General features: G+C 39.4%; 1 protein-coding gene across 7 annotated transcripts in view; it reads left to right on the top strand.

Annotated features, from left to right (window-relative positions):
- mybpc1 (myosin binding protein C1) overlaps positions 1 to 20,417 on the top strand; it is a 29,554-nt gene extending 9,137 nt beyond the window's left edge. For 4 of the 7 annotated variants that reach the window (XM_079183441.1, XM_079183440.1, XM_079183438.1 and 1 more), the window contains 27 exons: positions 1,264 to 1,305; positions 1,819 to 1,854; positions 2,611 to 2,721; positions 3,050 to 3,198; positions 3,298 to 3,415; positions 3,501 to 3,549; positions 4,141 to 4,197; positions 7,051 to 7,214; positions 7,322 to 7,454; positions 9,517 to 9,641; positions 9,765 to 9,870; positions 10,656 to 10,822; positions 10,938 to 11,103; positions 11,183 to 11,289; positions 11,396 to 11,532; positions 12,111 to 12,270; positions 12,352 to 12,456; positions 12,541 to 12,729; positions 13,289 to 13,423; positions 14,199 to 14,366; positions 14,499 to 14,587; positions 14,665 to 14,860; positions 15,270 to 15,409; positions 15,502 to 15,661; positions 16,055 to 16,191; positions 16,367 to 16,553; positions 19,538 to 20,417. In XM_079183441.1, the coding sequence (XP_079039567.1) occupies positions 1,264 to 1,305; positions 1,819 to 1,854; positions 2,611 to 2,721; positions 3,050 to 3,198; positions 3,298 to 3,415; positions 3,501 to 3,549; positions 4,141 to 4,197; positions 7,051 to 7,214; positions 7,322 to 7,454; positions 9,517 to 9,641; positions 9,765 to 9,870; positions 10,656 to 10,822; positions 10,938 to 11,103; positions 11,183 to 11,289; positions 11,396 to 11,532; positions 12,111 to 12,270; positions 12,352 to 12,456; positions 12,541 to 12,729; positions 13,289 to 13,423; positions 14,199 to 14,366; positions 14,499 to 14,587; positions 14,665 to 14,860; positions 15,270 to 15,409; positions 15,502 to 15,661; positions 16,055 to 16,191; positions 16,367 to 16,553; positions 19,538 to 19,632 (3,428 nt within the window). In that variant the 3' untranslated portion in view covers positions 19,633 to 20,417. Of the gene's footprint in view, positions 1 to 1,263; positions 1,306 to 1,818; positions 1,855 to 2,610; positions 2,722 to 3,049; positions 3,199 to 3,297; positions 3,416 to 3,500; positions 3,550 to 4,140; positions 4,198 to 7,050; positions 7,215 to 7,321; positions 7,455 to 9,516; positions 9,642 to 9,764; positions 9,871 to 10,655; positions 10,823 to 10,937; positions 11,104 to 11,182; positions 11,290 to 11,395; positions 11,533 to 12,110; positions 12,271 to 12,351; positions 12,457 to 12,540; positions 12,730 to 13,288; positions 13,424 to 14,198; positions 14,367 to 14,498; positions 14,588 to 14,664; positions 14,861 to 15,269; positions 15,410 to 15,501; positions 15,662 to 16,054; positions 16,192 to 16,366; positions 16,554 to 17,689; positions 17,729 to 19,537 lie in introns of all 7 variants that reach the window. The other 3 variants (XM_079183444.1, XM_079183443.1, XM_079183439.1) reach the window with 2 other exon arrangements.
- Positions 20,418 to 21,110: the final 693 nt, after the last annotated feature.

Below are 21,110 nucleotides of genomic sequence, written 5' to 3'. Positions count from 1 at the left end.
CACATGTATATTCTACATACAAAATACATTAATGGTTGCTAAATGTGTATACGCATATCAGTACACATGCACATTACTGTGCAATACATTAAACTGCCTACTAAAAGGGAATGCTGTTGACGTTCAAATTTTGAATAATTATGTTCCAGGACTGTTTGATATTAGTGAACATTGCTATATTTCTTTTGTTGTAATTATTATGCAGTAACAAGTAGCTAATGTTACGTTTTAAACTTTTCTGGGCATTGGCATTCCCTTTTTTGTGGATTTCTCATTTATTTTACTTTTGTAAAATACACTTGGGAAATGTATTTACTTGCTGTCTTATCAATATCTTGTCTGTCTAACCAAAACCAGTTAGCAAACAGTAAAGCATGTATTAAGTCTAGCTTAAAGACTGGAAGCATGAGCAGGGGAATTAAAAAAAATAAAAATAAAATACAGCCAAGACCTTTAAAGCTCTCTTCGTCAAGTTTTATTTAGTGGCGGTTGTCAAAAAGGCAGCGTCTTCTTCTTTTTCTTCTTCTTTTTCTTCTTCTTTGGGGGACAGTCAATCATGATGTCACATCCTTTTTTTATAGCATCAAATAACTAATTAAAACTTGTCCAAAAAAAACACTTGAGCATACATCTGTCTGATAAGAACTACCTAAAATTACAAAATCCTTCCTTTGGAAAAATGTATTTGACGTGTACTTTGATTTTTATTAGGCTAAGCTAGGCTCAACACTGTGCTACTACAGTAAATTAACTTAACGTACAAACGTTGGTAAGGTGGCAAATAAGCTAATCTTCCAAAATTGTCATGCCTATATTTTAATTTCACTTTTTGTTTATGTAACCAGCTGTGACTCTCTAAGAGAATATCCTGAATGTTACCCATTAAAGCTTGATGAAGCTGCTGTGTGGTGGGGAAATTAACCACAAAAAAACAGTAAGACCAAATCCCTAAAGTTTTTTTGTCTTGTAAATCCAAAACATAGTAAATAAAACTACAAAAAAAGAATATGCATTTCTGTATGGTGTGGCCTGTTGTAAGTACTCCCAGCAGTTTATTTTGGTTTTACAAGAGAAAAGGCTTCAAGGATGAGGGATATGTGTAAAAGTGTAAAAAGCATACAGCTGCTTCTCTGAGCTTTTCAATGGAAAACATGCAGCAGCGAGTTAAACCCACCCTTATTCAGACACAATATTCATCAATCCGCCTACAATAGATGAGTTTATCCTCACTAATTTCCATCATAACTGTGCTTTTTTTCACAGAGGACGCCAATTCACTCAAGAAACTCTCAGTTGAGCTACCGCGTAAGATCCCTCTGTTAAATACCACTATTTCAGTCCCTCTGAAACCCGTAGCTGACCCTAAATCAGATTACCCACTGTCTGAATGAAGGAAAAGTGTTCGAGACGTGTTTATTTTTAGATATTTTGTGTGTCTGGAAGTAAACGTTTCAATATAAGACAGTGAAAATGTTCAGAAAACCTCAGCTAACATATTAACATACACCCATTAATACAAATTATGTTTCTTTTTTTGATAAGTCGACTTCTGAAGTGCTATATGAACATGTTTTTTTTTTGTTTGTTTGTCTGAACAGACTGGTCATAACAGTCAGATCTAGGCTTTGCGATCAGTAATCAAATCAAAGCATGTCATTGATTTTTTTTCAGACCTTTGAATCAGAATCCCTCGGGTCAATGCTTGCTAATCCTTAATTGCTTGTTGCTTTTACTTTTGATGAGTGTGTGCGTGCTTCAGTGGACTTTACAGTAATATTCCTTACAATATGCTGTAAATTTCTCTCTGTCTTTGTTTAGATGATAGCGTTCCAGCCATGGGGAGAAAAGACTCAGGTAATACAGTGGTAGCCAAAAAGATTATTTAGCCAAGAAAATTATGCCCTTTTTTTCATACACTCCAAGAGGAAGATCGGCATCAAGAAATTGAGATTGTGTCTCAACTATTTTCTTGTTTTCCGTCACAGCCGGTCAAATGGAAGCTTGTTAGCAGTTTAGTGTTTTCCAGGTTAACTTGTCTTACCAATATGGTGTGCAACATGAATAAGGTTGTTTTCCTGTCAATCTGTCTGCCATCACTGCATGTAGGACATGATGGGGCTTTTGGAAAATTAAATCTTTTTCATTAGCATCAGGATAAAAGATTGAAAAGTAGCATTTGACTGATCATTTTGTCAATGGTGAACTTGCGTAACATGTAAAGACGGGTACAGGATACAAACTATATGGCAACAGTGTGATTCATCCACATTCAGACCTCCCATTACAAAGAAGACTGGAACATCAGGATGATGAAAATGTCCCTTAAATGTGGCCTGTTGTGCTTATCGGACACCCTTTCTATGTTTCATGTTGTCTGTTTCATGCTTTCAATGTTGCAAAGAGCTTACATTCTGCTGCTGAATGACAAGTGATGGCTGAAAGTGAACAAATCTGTCTGTATTACTCTCCTCTGGTAAGACTAAAATGTTCAGATCAAAAGTGAAAGGTGGGTGTATGAAACCTCGAACTGTACTGCTATATGTTTTCCTTGCACAATGACGATGGAGAGCATTGTGTCATGTACAGTATGTGTTTCTCCTGGCTGACCAGTGTGGTCTGTGGGAGACGGCCAAGTCCCAGATGACGTGGAAAAGCCCGTTGACAGCCCACCAAAGTCCACCCTGATGATAGAGAGTCCCCAAAGTGCTGTTATCCTTGTGGGTGAGTGATAGCACAGCAAAGAGGAGATGAAGATGATATAAGACATCGAATTCAATATTAAGATTTGTACGAAGGTGATACATTGATTTCTCTAAGACTTAAAGAAATAGTTACACATTTTGGGAACTTCGCTTATTTGCATCCTTGCCAAGTGGTATTGATCTCTGCAAAGAAAATCCAATAAACATGTTGCCTAAAATATTGAACTATCCTCCCAGAGGGGCAATACCCGTAGCATCAACATTTCTAAATAAATGTCACAATAAATATGTATTTTGACTGTTGGACACTTTCTCTGCGATGATATTGTATTTTTCTGTGTCTTAAGGTGGAGACATCACCTTTGTTGCCAAGGTGGAGGCTAAAGATCTCCTCCGCAAACCCACGGTCAAGTGGTTTAAAGGAAAATGGATGGATCTAGCTAGCAAGACAGGAAAGCACATGCAGCTGAAAGAAACCTTTGACCGATTAACCAAGGTACTGTACAGCGAGGCCCCCACCTGTCCCGGCTCCTACATGAGCACCACCTCACAGTGAGCGCTGTTAAACCAATTCTTATATATCACTCCCTGGCAGATACACACATTTGAGATGCACATCATCAAGGCCAAAGACAACTATGCTGGAAACTACAGGTGTGAAGTCACCTACAAGGACAAGTTTGACAGCTGTTACTTTGACTTGGAAGTTAAAGGTTTGTTAAAGCATCAAGGAGCATTACTATATTCTAATATGTTAACAAAATACAGTCTAGCATATGTGTTGTTGCTGTTTTACAGAAGCTGAGGGCTCACAGAGTTTTGATATTCGATCAGCTTTCAAAAGAAGGTAACGAAAGAACTGTCAACAGCAACCATTATGAATTCAGTATGCAACAGTACAGTATTTCTTTTTCTACTTCAACTGAACAAACCAAGGTATTTATTCCAGGAAATAGCATCAATACTAATAACTGCCCCTGAAAAGTGAAGAAAACAACAAGTTCACCTTCTAGTAATATTATTGCACCACATTTAAGTGTGACAAGATGGTTGTAATGATGTCATTAACCTTTCTCGGAGGTAATTACAACTCAACCTGCCGACACAATGTGTAATTGAAGGCCAACTCTTGCATTTTACCCATTTTCCCTCCAAACAATGTGTCTGGAAAGCAATGCAAAGCGTCCCAGTTTCACAATGTTGCCACACTGTGGTAACATTGCCTGGGACCACTCTTAAAATGCCTTACACAAAACACCTTGTTTCAAACTTTTATCCGGAAAAGAAAAATAAAGTGGTTTCGTGTAAGCATTAATCGTGTGTTAGCTTGGAGCTAATGCATCGATTGAGACTTTGCTTTGTGTTGCTCTTTTAGCATTGTTTTATAGTGCCTTTAACTGTTTCAACTCTAATTTTAATCTCTCCTTGTTAACAACAGCAGTGAAGGACAAGAGGATGCAGGCGAGCTTGACTTTAGTGCGCTCCTTAAACATAGGTGAGAAACAAAACCCGACCCAGACTTTGTCTTTTTCAGTATTTTTTACTTTGATTTGTATTGGGCTACTGTATAAGTGGCACGTACATTTCTTCAGATGATACACTATGCTTCACCAGAGGTTTTCAAAGTCTGACACTGTGGGCCCGCCCGCAGACAAAATTCAGACAACTGCGCAATATCCCGGTCTAATGTCAAAAAATATTGATAGTATTGAAAAAAGTTAATCTCAATGGATTTATGTCAGTCAGTATTAGTTTTTGTTTTACGTCGACTTGAGAGACAATCGTGCTTCATCTCAGTTATTGGTATTTAGTTGTATTTAGCCTATATTTCTTCACGTTTTGGCACCATTGAAAGTATTCTGTAGTAGGTATTAGTTCCTGTTTGCAATGTTTTCATGAACATACAAACAAACATAACTGGAATACTTTGAAAATGTAAAGCTGCAATGATTCTCAGGCATATTCTGGAGATAAGGAGCGTCTTCATTCTATGACTCCTAAGCTGATTTATGGACGTTTAATTGTTGAGACAATTATATCCCCTGTAAGTGGACATCACGTTAAATCTAAAAATATGTGCATCGTGTCTGTTTAGTAAGATTTGACTGAGTTATGACTCGTGCAGATTTTGGGATGCGCCCTCACAGTTTGAAAACCTCCGGTTTACCAAAGCTCCAGTGGTGCTCAGAATAAACACCACGATGCGTTTCTCAGATGATGAAGTGCAACGTTAAGTGTGAGTACAAACAGTCCTAGGCAGGGACACAGCTCACCAGTGAAATTATACATTTACTTTGGGCTTGTCTCTTCTTCTCCCCTACATATTCAGAAATCAAAGGTTAGTAGAGAGAAAATCATAGGTTTTAAAACGATTAGACCTTACTGCGGGTGAGTACTGTAATCCTGTAGAGTCCCCAGCATGACGTGTAGCTCAAGGAATTGGACGAGCAAGAGTGTTGGCCTCCTGTAGTAAGGTAACACTTCATTTGAAGGCAACATTCCTAACCGCTCTGTCAGCAATCAGTAATGATGGAAATGGGCCTTGCGTCATAAACACTCTGAGGTGGCCGCTCTTCAACAAGTCGTGAAGTCAAACGCCACCTTCATGAGGTAGAAGTGCACCGTTTTGGATCATTATTGATGTGCTAGTGGGCCAATGAGAAATGATGCTGTAAAATAGTGTTATCTCTACATTGTCGTTTTTATTTCAACTTAAAGAAATATAGAGATATACCACCATGTTTATTTCAGCTTTCTTCGTAATTGCTTGAAAATAAACAGATGAGAGGTACAAACATAGAATGGAATAATATGTGTCACTATTCACCTCCAATCTTTCAGACATTTGGGAAAATGTCTGCGAAAGAAAGGGCTGTCTGAATGTTCTATATGTAAACTAATGAATACACAAACATGTCCAGAACGTTGTGTTTACTAACGTGGATCTCAACAAATCTAACTTCCTCGTTGTCATTATCTAACATCGTCGGAGCATCTCTGAAGTGAACACTCAAACCGACAACAAACAAAGGGATGGGCCAGTTCATGAGAGCAACATGAAAGATGTTAAAATCAGCATTTAAAATCTTTGTTGCAGGTTTCCCCGATATCCCTGCATGTTGCTCATCATGTTATTACAAACAAAAGCATTCAGCGGTTCAATAAGTTGTATGACAAACAAAAACTCTCCGTTATTGATCTGCGTGTGCTTTTGCGTGCTAGTAAAATCCTTCAACCCTGATAAAAAGTATTTTATCCAAACTAAAAGATCCCAACTTAAATTTCCTTCTTAATTCTGCTCCCATTTAATTTTTCCCATGCATGCTAGAAACCCTAAAAAGCCTTTTTACAATCATTATTGTGGATTCAATGGCAAACCTAAATCTTAGAATATTATAGAATAAGAACATTTAGTGACATTTTATGTAGAGTGTGAGATCTTAAAATGATCTTCTTTTGTCAATCTCCCTTCACTGGTTTCCTCTTTCAGAAAAAAAATCCATGTATGATAGATATTAAAAACACTCTCGTTATTGCATTTAAGTGAAGTCACTGATCTCAGAAGGATAGCTAGTCCTCCGGAGATAAACGTTGTCACATTTTGGACATTGAGGACCTAAACAAGAGGTCAAGAGAAAACAAAACTCTAATAGACAAACCCGTGTTTATTTTTAGACTGTTTTCCAATCTTCTTTTTGTTTTTTGTCGCAGAGACCGAACAGTGAACTTACAGATGTGATGGGGGGGTCAAAAGGAAGTGTTGCTTTGTATTAAGGGGTTAATAAACAGGATGGAAACCACTTGTTTAGAGGATAGATTCGTCTTTGAAGTTCCATGTAATAACTTCCTGGCATTTTATTTATGACAATTTTCGGTTAGCTGTTAAGAAACTTAAGAAAATTATTTTACCACACACACCTCAGCGATCAATCATGAGTCCTCCTGATTTGTGCTCCGTGGCTCCATTAAATCCCGTCGGATAGACTCGTGAATAGTATTGTGCAGACACAATTAACCCTCCTATACTTCTTGGCAAATTAGAGAGCGCCTCTGTGTTTTGTGTTACAGTTAACATTTGACTCCAGAGCTGATAGCACAGGTAGACAGCTCACCATGCCCATCCCTTTGTGTGACATGTCCCGAGGAACGAAATAGGATATACAATCCTAAAAATGTCAGGGCAGGAACCAAGGAATGCATTAACCTAGTAAATTAAGCAGAGATTGTAAAGCTTAAGGGTGACCCTACATCTATTCCAGAGGTTAATGAGTAGTTCCTCAGGACACGTCGCAAACACCAGCCTCTTACTCGTGCCCTCACAACTTTCCCTCGTATCCGGCTCCACTAGGGAGGTGAAGCTGGATGACACTCCAGAGGTGGATGTGTGGGAGATCCTGAAGAACGCCCGGCCAGATCAGTACGAGAAGATCGCCTTCATGTACGGCATCACGGATCTGAGGGGTCTGCTGAAGAGGATGAAGAAGATCCCAAGAGAGCAGAAGAAAAGCGAAGGTAAATCTTTTACAGATGTTGGATGTGCTCATCAGTCTTCCTGTCTTGGTTAAAAGGAATCCTGATCTTGGTGTCTCTTTTACAACATTTATTTCGTCTTTTTAAAGCTTTTACAAAGAAACTGGAGCCGGCATATCAGGCGGATAAAGGTGGAAAGATTCGCTTGATGGTCGATCTGGCCGACCCCACAGTTGACCTGAAGTGGTACAAGAACGGACAGGAAATCAGGTCCAGTCCCAAGTAAGTCACAGCGTTTTCCCTTCCCTCTCTTCTGTGTCCTCTCCCCATCAACACGGCACAAATAAAACGCATGGTTTTAAAAATGCGTTTTATTTGTGGCATCGCCTTTCTTCTTTCTGATATTATGTGTTTTCTCATGTTTTGTCACCACTCAAAAGCACAATGGTTAACATGTTTTACACCACACAGATGCAGTGTTTGTCCTCTTTTTACTAATTCACTTACTTACTTTATCATGTGCCACAGAGACATAAGATAAGTAAGATAAGATAGTATTTCTATTGTAACCTTACAGCACCTTCACTCCACACAGTCTCTCACACACACACACATCAGGCTACGTTCACACTGCCAGCTTTAATGCTCAATTCAAATGTCGTGGTGTGATTTGTAGGAGTCGTGTGATTTGTGACAAATCTCAATCTCTAGCCTTACTGTAAAAGTTTCATGAATTCATGAAATCTCCAGACTGAGGTCGCATTGCAAAATAATCAGACCTGTATCTGAATCAGAATTGAAAAGATCAAATTCCATGTGATTTGTGCTGTTCGTAGTGTTATGAGGGGGGGGGGTCTAAGTCACGTTTATGTAAAAATATTTGATTCGAGACACTTTTGCCTGCAGTGTGAATGTACCTTTAGGTACATTAAGAATTCACAGGGCTATATATACATATATATATATAAGGCCCTAGAGCTACATCTGGAGGTAAATACAGTGTATGGTGTCAACTGTTGCCATTAACTAACTGTATATGTCCTCCTTTGTACAGGAAACAGGTGGTACCTCCTTTACAGGTCTTTAACCAAGTGTGGCTTTGGAACAAATTTAATAGATGCTAAAGTAAATAAATAAATTTAAATAAAGATCATGTACTTTAACAGGCCATTAGAGAGGACATGTTTTTACGTGTTTAGCATGTTTTTTAGTGCAACAGGTATTAAATGTGAAGTCTTGGGTGTAACAATACTAGACACAGTGAAACTTATTCTAATGTTACACAACTCTTTAAAAGGTAATAAAAAGCTAAATTTTTAAAGCTGCTATAATAAATATTGTATGACAATAACTCATATATTAAAATCAACTTAAAAGTTGATCATATTTTAGTGTTTGCAACTTTTCTTCCTGCCTCCAGTTAGCCAGAAATCACTGAATGCTGTTTTAAGATAAACTGAAACTTAATAACATGTTTTTGTTCCTTCATTAAACGTTCTTAATCTTATGTGTCTTGAAATATATAATAATGACAAAATGTATACCTCATAACAGGGTAACATGTATATCTCATAATAGGGTGTAATACCAAATCAAGTGAAAATGATTCTGCAACGAATAGGGTTTGTTTATAGTATTTTAGAGTATATATTAGGGTTACAGACTTGTAAACTAAATAAACACTATGCATAACCTTGCATTCATTAGCTGAGACCTGTAATCAAAGCCATGCAAAGTTAAAGCCATCTAGGAGGTTATTGCTGTTTTCTGGTTTTGGTCTCCTGTTGCATTTTCTCCAGGGCTCTGTGTTCAGAAGATTCACTTTAAAAAAACACACACTCTCTCTCTCGTTTGACACTGTTTGCCGACTACATAAACGCGTCCAAGCATGTTGTCTCTCTGTCTTTGTCTGTCTTTCTATCTGTGTGTCATATCATGACGCTCTTTCCTGTCTGCTATAATCACCTACTGTACACTCCCTGTGCTCCGGCCCTATTCTGGCTCCACTGCTGACCTTAAGTCAAAGGAAGTAAGTCCATCCGTCCAGTCGATTCTCTCTTCTCCATGTCAGTGCTTTGGTGTGACCCCGCCCCTCTGTCCAACCTGACTGTTGGGTTTGTGAAGTGCACTTGATGCATGTTGAATATAATAATGATGTTGTTTATTTTGTCAACACTGCTGTACATTTTGATTTTAACAATGATTTTTGGATTCTGCAGCCAACTTCACCTTTCCTTCACTTAATTTCCTGTAATAAAATCCCTTCATAGAGTATATTCTCTGGTACATTGACTCACACGTAGTGTTGGTGATCAGTGATGTGACTATTGGACTTTCTTTTTAGGTATATTTTTGAGATGAAGGGCACACAAAGGATTATGGTTATCAACAACTGCTCCTTGAATGATGACGCAACATATTCTGTAGCTGCAGGAAACGAAAGATGCTCAACAGAGCTGTTTGTCAAAGGTATCTCGACCTGTTCACCTTTATATAACTTATAAAGAACTGTATATATCATACCACATGTTGCAGATCGGTCAGTGTATAAATCAGAAAGAAATGTGTTGTTTTTCCTCTCTTGCGTTACAGAGTTGCCAGTGAAGATAGTTAAAAACATTGAGGCTGTGAAGACCACAGTGAACGAGAGGATCGAGCTGGAGTGCGAGGTGTCAGAAGAAGGTGCTCAAGTCAAATGGTGAGACTCATTTTAAGATTTCATTTGTCAAAAAATGTCATATCAAACTCAAACTGGACTGCTCTGTGGCCGGCCACTGGTTTGTCAGAAGAAAGGATAATGGAAATATTAAATATATTTTTTAACCTCAACAAACTCATGTAGAATGTCTTTCTGACTGGATGCATTGTGGGTCATGTAGTCATTAAAGGACATTAGCACTAACAGTCCTCCCAGATTGAGATAAAAGCTACATGTTATTATTAAATAAATATATATAATCATTTCCTATGATGTTTCCTGGAAATAAATGAGTAATTACAGGTACAATTGAGGCATTATTTAATTTGTACACTTTCAGTTAATTAGTTAATTTAGGTAAATTGTCGTGTAGTTGAGAGAATCTTTTAGTCAGTGCATTGTAAGTCAATCAAATATCAGTTTAGGCCCGATATCAGTATCAGATCGGTGCATCCCAAATAATAAATTATGAATTAATCAATATTTACTTGGGTTCAAACAGGGTTGTTATTTCAAATAAATCCTTCTGGAAATCAACAAATATAATTCAGGAATTTCTCTCTATTTTCCCTGACCTGTAATTAGTACCAAACTAAACAGTACTTCACAGGAACCGTACAAATTACTGGGAAATAATGAACCCATGAGATAAAGTTTTCCAAATGATCTGGACAGGAGTTAATGTAACAAGGTGTAACAATGACACCCTCTGTTGATGTTTAGCTGCTCATTTAACCATGACGTGTGTGAATGCGACTAATTTCAAATGCTTCTACCCCCTTCAGGATGAAGAACGGTGTTGAGGTTCCAACGGGAGTGCGCTCCAGATACCGAGTTAAGTGTGAAGGAACAAAACACTTCTTGGTGATAGATGACGCCTCCAAGGAGGACACTGGGACCTACTCCATCATGGCTACCGGCGGCACATCTGAGGCTCATGTACAGGTTGACTGTATGTAGCATCCCAGCCTTGTTCACAATGTCTGTGTCTTTGCATGTTTTTTAAAGGAAACAGTATTAATAATATGCTCCATTCTGTTCTACACCTGTCTCATATTTTTAATTAGTGAAACCGCTGAAGGTGTTACAGGACCTTCACGATATGAAAGTGTTGCTCGGTCAGCCCATCAAGCTGAACTGTGAGATTTACCCGGGCAACGTCGCCGGTCGTTGGTACAGGAATGGACAGCTGATCCAGCCCAATGACCGCATCAACATCTTACACAAAAATAAGTATGTGATCCATTTTGAACTCCGTTCAATCAAAACCAATTTCACACAAACGCTGTCTAATGTCATTTTGGCTTTCCAGGTCTCATGGTCTTGAAATTGCGGCCGGCTCCCTTCACGATGCAGGAGACTACACTTTTGTTCCGGAGGGATATACACATAGCCTCTCTGCCAAAATTCACATTATTGGTACACGACCTGTTCTTCATTGGACTGTGCAATTTTACATTTTGACATTATACTGAAAAAAAGCAGAATAACATATATGTTTATGGTGTAATTCAATTTTCTATAGATCCACCAAGGGTGCACTTGGAGAGCATGAACTTCCCAGACAACACCATGACAATTGTGGCGGGAAACAAACTTCGCTTGGAGATCCCCATCAGTGGAGAACCAGCACCCAGGGTGGTGTGGATGAAGGGAGAACGGGTGAGCTTCAATCTATTTAGTGTTAAACTCCTTTAAAGCATACGGCTGGCATAATTTAATTTTTAATTTTAATTTTGATTTTGATAACAAATTAAAAAACAGGAAAATACTCCATACGAAAGTACTTCCCTATCCTGTGTCTTGCATTCAGGCCTTTCATTTTTGATAAAAAGCTGTTGTGCACTAGGTTTTATCAAACGCTACTCAAACAGGAATAAACATGCATTAATGAGGACTATTTCAAGACTCGGATTAATGCACGCTAGGTGCTCTTTTGAGTATTTCCAGCAGCAGGACTGTGTATGTGGGATTGACTCAAAATAAACTGCAGTGGCCTTGTTCACAGTATTGAATGGACATATCATCCAGTGCAACAGAGAGGCAAATGTAGTGGAGCTTTAAAAGAGGAATAAGTTATATCAGGCTTTGGAGACACAGACACAAGTTATGAATCATAAATTATAAAATAAATAATAAAATTGGTGGTAATTTCATGGGATTTATTGATAATAACAAAATATTCCCAGCCTTTGATTTTTACTTTACATGTAATTTTTTTTCTGTCTCATTTGCTTTAGGTGATTGTTGAGTCGGGCCATCGCGTCCGCGCTGAAACATCCGGCGACCAGACCAGCCTGACAATTGACGTCACGGAGCGGGATGACACAGGCAACTACAAGATTGTCCTGCAGAATGAGGCTGGTGAAGCCACAGCCAGCATCAAAATCAAGGTTGTAGGTAAGTGATCACAAAAACACAAAGGTAGAGAATTGCATATAAGTTTCTTCAATCCTTAACATGACGCTATGTTTTCTGCAGACATCCCTGACGCTCCAGAGGCTCCCTTGGTCCCACAGGTGGGCGGTGATTGGTGCTCAATGACATGGGAACCGCCAAAATATGATGGGAGTTCACCAATATTAGGTAAACGTCACTTATTACTTATTACGGCAGCTTAAATGTATGTGTCGTGGGTTAAATGACAAGCTTTCCGACCGTCCTCTAAAGGCTACTTCATCGAGAGAAAGAAAAAACAGAGCTCCAGATGGATGAGACTCAACTTTGACCTGATCAAAGAAACAGCATTCGAACCCAAGAAGATGATTGAAGGAGTGCCATATGAAGTGCGGATATTTGCAGTCAATGCCATTGGTGTATCCAAGCCCAGCGAACCATCCAAATCCTTTACGCCCCTCGGTGAGTAGCCCAAATGTCTCCACTGAGCAGTCTAAACACTGGCCTGTGAGCTGCCAATAATCTGTTCGGGAAAGTATTACGAGAGGCTTCAGTTTATCTAACAACCGTTTCATGATAATGGAGGAAATCTCAAAGAGTTGGCCAGTGACATGTGCATGTGTGATCTGCCCTTGGCACCCCGGCGACGCAGCTGTTCCTCCCGATAGCCCACCATCCCAAGCATTCTGACAGTGACCTCCACTGGACATGCAGGAGCTTTAGAGGATATTAAATATGTCTTTATAATGGCTGCCAAATCATCTGCGGATTAGAGGTTTAGGAGATCAGGTCTGTCAGAGGGTTCAATAGGAGTTAAATGTGATTCAGAATACAAGAATAGATGGAAAGAGCAGGGACTAATGAGATCTGACATGCAGATTCAGAGCATACCAGCCAGAGTGAGAGGCGCCTTTCTCACTTCTTCATGACTTGCCAAAATGGATGTTTTCCGATCTCGTTCATTCCCATTTTTGAACTGTTGCTATGACTCTGATCTCTAAAACCTTTCTTCTCCACTCAGCTGTTACCAGTGAGCCCACCATGCTGGTTGTGGACGATATCACAGACACCACAGTGACCGTAAAGTGGCGTCCTCCTGAAACCATCGGTGCTGCCGGACTGGACGGATACTTGGTAGAGTACTGCATAGAAGGAAGTGAGGCAACCTCAAATCTACTAAAGGCCACGACAGACCGTGTGATTTTTGTTCTGTTCCAGGCGAAAGTTGACAATTATGAGGGAAACGGTGTGAAACCTTTTACCGTGAATCTAAACTATTGATCCTAAATCACAATGTGATACACGTCCACCAGCAGCCGATTTAGAGCTTATGCATCCCAAATATAGCTTAAGAAATTTAATGCATGGGCATCAAGGGAAGGAAATTGGCATCTGTCGTCTGGTAAATTCTATATTTCTTCTGTCTGGTACCACTGACTCTGTTTACAATTATCATTCGTGCTACATAGATTTCAGAAGTGTCAGACAAAAGTGGCTTGTACAAATGTTCAGGATCAAAACTTTCATCACCTGCTGGTTATGCTCAGAATGAACAAGTTCGTACAACATGTGGTTCGCCCACGTCTGAAGGCAAACGCATTTTTAGCTGTTCCTAGCTACCACACTTGAAGGCAAGGTTAAAAACCAGCAATAATAGTGAATTATGGAGGTGATGACCAACTTTTAGGCAATATTCCTGGAAGACATTCATACCATTGAAGGTAAAAAAGGTGAAAACCCCTCAATTACAATGCTGGAAAGTTGTGGGGAGAGAGGATTTCAGAGTGACATCCATTGAATGTGTAACATTGCCGCTGTCGCATAGTTTGTCGTGGCCTTACATTGTTTGCACATGTTTGTCACAGCTCACAGAAATGTCAGTGAAACTCGTTAGCAAATATTTTTTCAGCTGGACTGATTTTTCCCTACAGCTGATGACTGGATAGTTTCCAACGATGAGCTGATAGAGAAGACCAAGTACACCATCACTGGGTTGACTCCAGGGACTAAAATTTTAATTCGAGTCAAAGCCATCAACGCTGCCGGTGCCAGCGCTCCACGGAGCATTCAGCACTCTGTCCTGGTCAAAGAGGTTATTGGTGAGCTTTGAAAACTGCTGTGGACATGAATCTTTGTAACTTTCTGGAACATGACTTTAAAGTTGACTGTTTTGAAGGAAAAGATTGAAACAAACATCAATATTGACACATTATGGTCTGGTTCCTCCTCAGAACCACCCAAGATCCGCGTCCCCCGACACTTGAAGCAGACATACATTCGAAGAGTTGGAGAAGCAGTCAACCTCGTAGTGCCATTTATGGTATAGCAACCTCCCAATCGATCAATACCTGCTGTGTCTTTGAGCAGAATCATAAACTATGTGTGTGATGTCTGCAGGGCAAACCCAGGCCGAAGGTCACCTGGCTGAAAGAGGGCCAGGCAATCGACCCAACCCACGTCAGCATCCGCAACACAGACTGTGACAGCATCATGTTCATCCGTAAAGCGGAACGCAGCCACTCTGGAAAGTATGAGATGGCTGTGCAGGTTGAAAACCACGTGGACACGGCCATTATTGACATACAAGTCGTAGGTGAGTGATGTTTTTAACAGCATCAAATATAATTCCCTCAAAAAAATGCCCTAGAAGATCTTAAGTCTTAAATTGAATCTAAAAAGTCTCTTCATTGCTGTTGACAGTAATGGGCAAGTGTCAATTTAAGAAAAAACTTGAATGAACTCTGAATAATAAATATATTTTAATCCATCCATCTATCCATTTCAGGTTGCATTCATTTAATCAGTCGTTTTATTAGGACTTATTGATTTATGCTGCTGGGAAGGACATACAGTCCTTACTGGTTTCACATCATAATTTAAAACGTTGGCCGGTATGCATATGAAATGTATATTAAAATGATTGCTTTGACATTGCTGGGCCGACTTCAAATGATAATAACAAGACCAAACCGTCCGCTCACGATCTTTTCTCTGATTGCTAGACCTACCCGGGCCTCCTCAGTGTATGAACATTGAAGATGTTTGGGGAGGAAATGTGGCTCTGGTCTGGATTCCTCCAAAAGACAACGGCAACGCCCCGATAACAGGCTACACCATACAAAAGGCAGACAAGAAGACTATGGTAGGAGATCAATTTTACATAATATACTAAACTGAAATTGCAAATGATGTGTAATAAATATTTACATTTACATGCTTCAATTTGCTTTTCAGGAATGGTACACATGCATTGAGCACTACCATCGCAACTGCATCACCATCACAGAGCTGGTGGTAGGGAACGAGTACTTCTTCAGGATCTTCTCAGAGAACATGTGTGGCCCTAGCGATACTGCCACCCAAACCAAGAAAAGTGCAATCATCGTCAAAGAAGGTAACAATGACTGCCATATTGGCAAATGTCAATGGTTACTAACAATTTCTGATGGGGGAAAATGCTTCCAAAGTCAGAACCTTGGAACAAATCACCAGCATTTCACGTGTCAAAAATGTGCAAAATCATTTGCTGACTATTCTTTTCACAGCTGTTATCTGAAAGGTACTGTCAGTGATGTTTTCCACCTTAAAGTGAGTCTGAATTGATTTACAGACTCACTTTAAAATGTCAGGGGTCGACTGACAGGCCCTTTAACAGAGGTGTTGTAGACTCAGCCGATGATAAACAAAAAAATGTTGTCTTTCCCTCATCACTTAGGGAATTTCCCACATGATACCGCTCAGCGACAGTATCATGCGCAACCCCATTCCTTTACCCTTACCCCAACAGGCATGCAGCTGAAAACGCACGAGTTCAGCGACCACGACTTCATGGAGGCGCCAAAGTTCACGCAGCCGCTGATCAACACTGCTGCTATCGCCGGCTACAACGCTACTCTCAACTGCAGTGTCCGTGCCAACCCAAAGGTAGGTGGCAGAACCTAAAAGGTTATGCAGAGCGAGTTAGATGTGGTAGTAAAGTGTTGGGTTACATTAGGAGCCGTCAGGGGGTGGGGAGTATTTGTAGTCCTTCAGGATCATGTTGTATTATAGCATTGATTCTCTTCCCAATGCTGCTGACGTTTCGGTTTTCTGACTGCAGGCCAATGTGATCTGGATGAAGAATAAGATAACTATCCTTGACGACCCGCGCTACCGCATGTTTAGCAACCAGGGAGTATGTACTCTAGAGATCAGGAAGCCCAGCCCCTATGATGGCGGCATGTACACCTGCAAGGCCATCAATAACCTGGGAGAGGCCCAAGTGGAATGCAAGCTGGAGGTCAAAGGTGAGTGTGGATCAGGATGGGAGCTCAGTGGGCCTTACTGGGAACCTGTCTGTATCGGAGTCTGGTTTCTCAAAGCCTTTCACCTTTCTTGTTTTATTTCTTCATTTTTACTGTGCCTTTGCTAAAAGAATAGTTTTTTCTTGATCTGAAAAAGAGAAACAGAAGAATCCTTTTGAATGAAAATCGTCACTGTCTTAGTATAAGGACGCAAAGGTGGCTTTGGGAAACCAACTCCACTGGAGTACTGTAGTGTTTGAACTTCGTCTGCAGTCTACCAAAGGGCTAACCACATAGGCGCTGGACATGTAAGTATCTGGATTGAGCTGCACCTGCTATTCATAAATTCATGGCTACGGTGGTGTGGAAGTCCTTCTGAAGTCCTTAGTAACTTTTAACTAGTTGGTCATTTCCTAATTTCCTAATCGGGTTGCACCATTAGAATTTAAGGAATAACATTTACATGGCAACATTTACATTTAGAAACACTACCGCTTCTGTCCACCGGGACCGCCAGAATCAACACAAAAGGAAAGTTCCTCGTAGTGAGTTGATGCTTACGACCTGCTTACTGTGAGTGACAGCAAAGTGCAGACACCGGTTGAGCAGCATATTTGTTTTGATTTGTTTTGTAAGCTCAATTAGCTGACTGACAAAGTTACATTAATCTCTATGCAAGAACTATTTGTGTGGTGCAACCCGTTACTTAATTTTCTCCACCAACTAATTGCTGTTTGAATTCATGAACAGTTGGTGCAACCGGCTCCTGGACACCATTTTCTAAATAGATACAAATAATCCGTTCATTTGTGTGCAGTGCACATAATATCTGGTGACACATTTCCATCACCACCACATGTAGAGGTTTATCCCCTGTGTTCCAGTCATCTTGTTCATCATCACAACAACACACCACCTCAATACACAGTCTGTCACCAGTCGTAGGCATAACATATAGAGCTGCGATGTTTTTGTGTTGTCTTAAACGATTCTCCACAGATTCCACTGTCCTCTTTATGCCACACAGTTAACTCCTCATATAAAAGAGTTCAGTAATAACTCCAACAGTATTCCCTGGTGCACACATATAACTCCATGTTAACATTTTGTTAACCCCTCTTCTCTTCTCTCTCCCCCAGTCTACACTCAAGAATTGTGAATGTATGTTCTCATATAAGGTAAGCTTTCATATGGTTTTGGCATATGAAGCTTATGTCATTCATTATGCATCTTCCAGGCTGCTTGTGTAACCTTGCTTTTCTCAGTCGTTGGGACTGTGGCATCTTTTTCTTCCCCATGAAAGAAAGCAGGTGCCAGAGAAAGAACATGTGAAATCGGGCATTAATGAAACAAGGTTTGCATGACAACTCTTGCCAAATTTTCCCCGGTTCTGCTTTGCTGGCTGAATTTTAACAGCCCTGTTTTGAATATGTTTAATTGGTTGGCATAGTCGTTGGTGTGAAATGGAGTGAATTCAAAGACTACCTCTCATTTATTTTGTGCCACAGATAAGGTGAGTAATACATTTTGCAAACTTGCTAACCTTTGACAAAGAATCCAGTGCTGGGAATGAGTTTTATAATATGTTGACATGACGTCGACATATCTTTTTTTTTCTGCTGTTAATTAAATACAGGATCCAAACAAAGCTTACTAACACTGGGTATTTTCCACGTTCGGTTTGGACCTGAGTGATGAGTTGTGTACAACAGTTCCTGTTGTATCCCTTAGCTTACAGTGGTGGAAAGTAACATTTACTAAAGTACTGTAATTAAAGGGATATTTTTACATTTAAGGAAGTATGCTAATATGATTTATTGCAGAGAGATGAGAAAATTGATACCACTCTCGTGTCTGTCAATTAGATATGAAGCTACGGACAGTTAGCTTAGCTTAGCTGGGGATGCATAAATACTTATCTGTTAGCAGGCCAATACAGACTCACATAGCTGGATGGTGCTGATCTATTCAATTAAATTCTATATTTATATACTATATACATTATATACTGGAATTGTTGTTCCTTTTTGAGTTTTGACCAGTTGGAAAGCAATGTTTGAGTCAACATAAAAGAATGATCCCAGTCACAGTGTGGTTTTATTAGTGGTTATATGTTGGACTATCTCTGAGATCGGTGCAGTAACTTCCTGGAGTCTTGCTGTCTTGTTTCCAAAAGTGTTTTCTATTCCTACACTTTTGAGGAACTTGTACTTCCACTTTATGCCGCTTCATACTACATTTTATGGGGATATTGAGCTTATTTTTGTATTATATATTTTAAATCTATGACATTTATCTGAGAGATTTAACAACTCATAGTTTTCTCTCTCTGCAGATTAAGATTTTATACACAAAACATGTGATCAGCCTCTAAATATGATGACGTGTTATAGGTTTACGTGCCCAACAGTGTATACATTGGTCAAAATGAGCTCCTCAATGGTTGTTTTTACGCTAATTGATCTCAAATCATATTCCAATAATTTAATATATATTTAAGTATACCACACTAAATGATTACTTTTAATGTTTGCTATTTTAAGCACATTTGCCAATAAGTAAAATGTTTTATGCATTATTACGAGAATACATTTACACTGTGGTGTGATAACAAACTTAAATACAGGATATGAACACTTCCACCACTGTTAGCATATTGTGGATGACTAAAGACAGTGTACGCTTCATTAATCTGGAATTGTATTTCAGTGGTATCAACTGTGCTTCTGGTTCTGCAAGCCTGAGCAAACGCAGATATTTACAAACTCACTGTGCATTGCGAACATGAGCTATTCCGGCCAGATTTCTTTCCTCCTCTCACTCTTTATCCAGTGGTTTGAACTCCTCTCTTCTGTGCATTCTGTTTGTTCTGTCAGCTTCTTGCTCTTCTCTTCCTCTTCTCCTTCCTCTTCTTCTCTGTTTTTCACTCTCCACTTCCACCTCCGCCTCTCCCGACAATATTATGAGTTTTTCCTCTCGTCCCTCAGGAGGCTTCACCTTCTACGAACTCATGCAACGCGGAGTGCCCCTACACCTGATTGACAAGTACATGACCGAGAAGGTTGTCGAGGAAGAGAAGTAGAAACTGGATAGAGTGCAATGAGACACTTAAGCTTTGCTGACATCTGCCGCTGATAGTGATTCTCTTCTCTCACCTGCTGAGGTCAGCGGCCTGAAGTTTGGATGGAGGAACGATGGAGAGATGGCGCGACTGATGGGGGAGTGTGGGGGGAGGGTTTGCTGGTCTTTGGTGTGGCATGCTGTGTGCAAGTTTGGAGCTAATTACTATAGAAATATAAAAAGCCAGGTCACTTTTTTGTCCACCCTGTTGTGTTCCAAAGACTGTGTCAGCTCAGATGCATGCCGGCAGTGTTTTGGTTCTAGCTTTGATAAGTACAAAAAAAATACATATATAGCACAGTGACACACTTGCCGTATTTTACATGTTGATTCTTGTTGGGAGTGTTTGCTGAAGGTGATAATTTATTTCCGGGGTCTGAAAGAAGGGAAAAGGAAGTGTATAAACAATGTTTGGGTGTTTTTATTTCATGTCAGAACTTATATATGCGAGAAAAATATAAATAGACCAGAGTAATGTTGGACAAATGATGTGCAGACTCTTCTAAGATAATTCACATTAATATAATTCAATGAATAATTGTTCATTTCACTTTTTCTGTGTGGGTCATTTATGTCAAATAAGTGAGTAAATGTAGAGGTTTACACACAGTCCATATTCTGCACGACTCTATGCTTTTTGGATTCATATTGGACTTGAGGTTTGATTGATGCTCAGTCATGTGCGCATGCATTTACCTTTGTAATTATGACCCATGGAGTACAATAAAAAGTCATTTTAAAATGTGATTTTGTTTTGAGTACTCTTTTTATTTGGATTATAATACTATGACTGTCTAAATAAAGCAATTGAAGCTTACACAGGGAGATTCCTTTATTGATTTGATTTGATTACTTGTGGAACATTTAGATTTATTGTGGTGCAAAATCCACTTGACTTAAAATGTATGCAGGGATACTAAGACTTAAAAACTTAACAAATAAATGAATATATTTATTCATCAAAAATAGCCCAAATTAATAAGAAAAGATCAGTCACTGTGGTCACATCCTTGGAATTTCTCCCAGGAATTTGGGGGGGGGGGGGGGGGGGAATCATATTATAAAATTAAACACTCACATGTGTGTGTTACATTGGATTATTCCAGTAAATTTAGATTCATTAAGATTAAGGATTCTGTATTTCTCCACCACAATTAGTTCAAGGCAGTGTGAATTAAGACTTCCATGTGCACAGAGAATGTAACAGCTAAATTTAGTGACTACAATTTGTGAGGGAAATAATAAAGTTAGTATTTATGGCTAACCTAAATATATCAATACAAACCAGGAGGAGTAACATTCAAACATGAATATGTGAATATTTTTAATTTGCTGTCATTTTAATATGATGGAATTAATGGATGAACAATAGCTTCTTATTCCGTGTTTGCCAACTTGTAGTTACATTTTTTTTTATTTTAAATTTGCCAACAAGCAGCG

Source organism: Pholis gunnellus, assembly GCF_910591455.1.
Source record: "Pholis gunnellus genome assembly, chromosome: 22".
NCBI classification, from domain to species: domain Eukaryota; kingdom Metazoa; phylum Chordata; class Actinopteri; order Perciformes; family Pholidae; genus Pholis; species Pholis gunnellus.
This window is presented reverse-complemented; position numbering and strand designations above follow the sequence as displayed.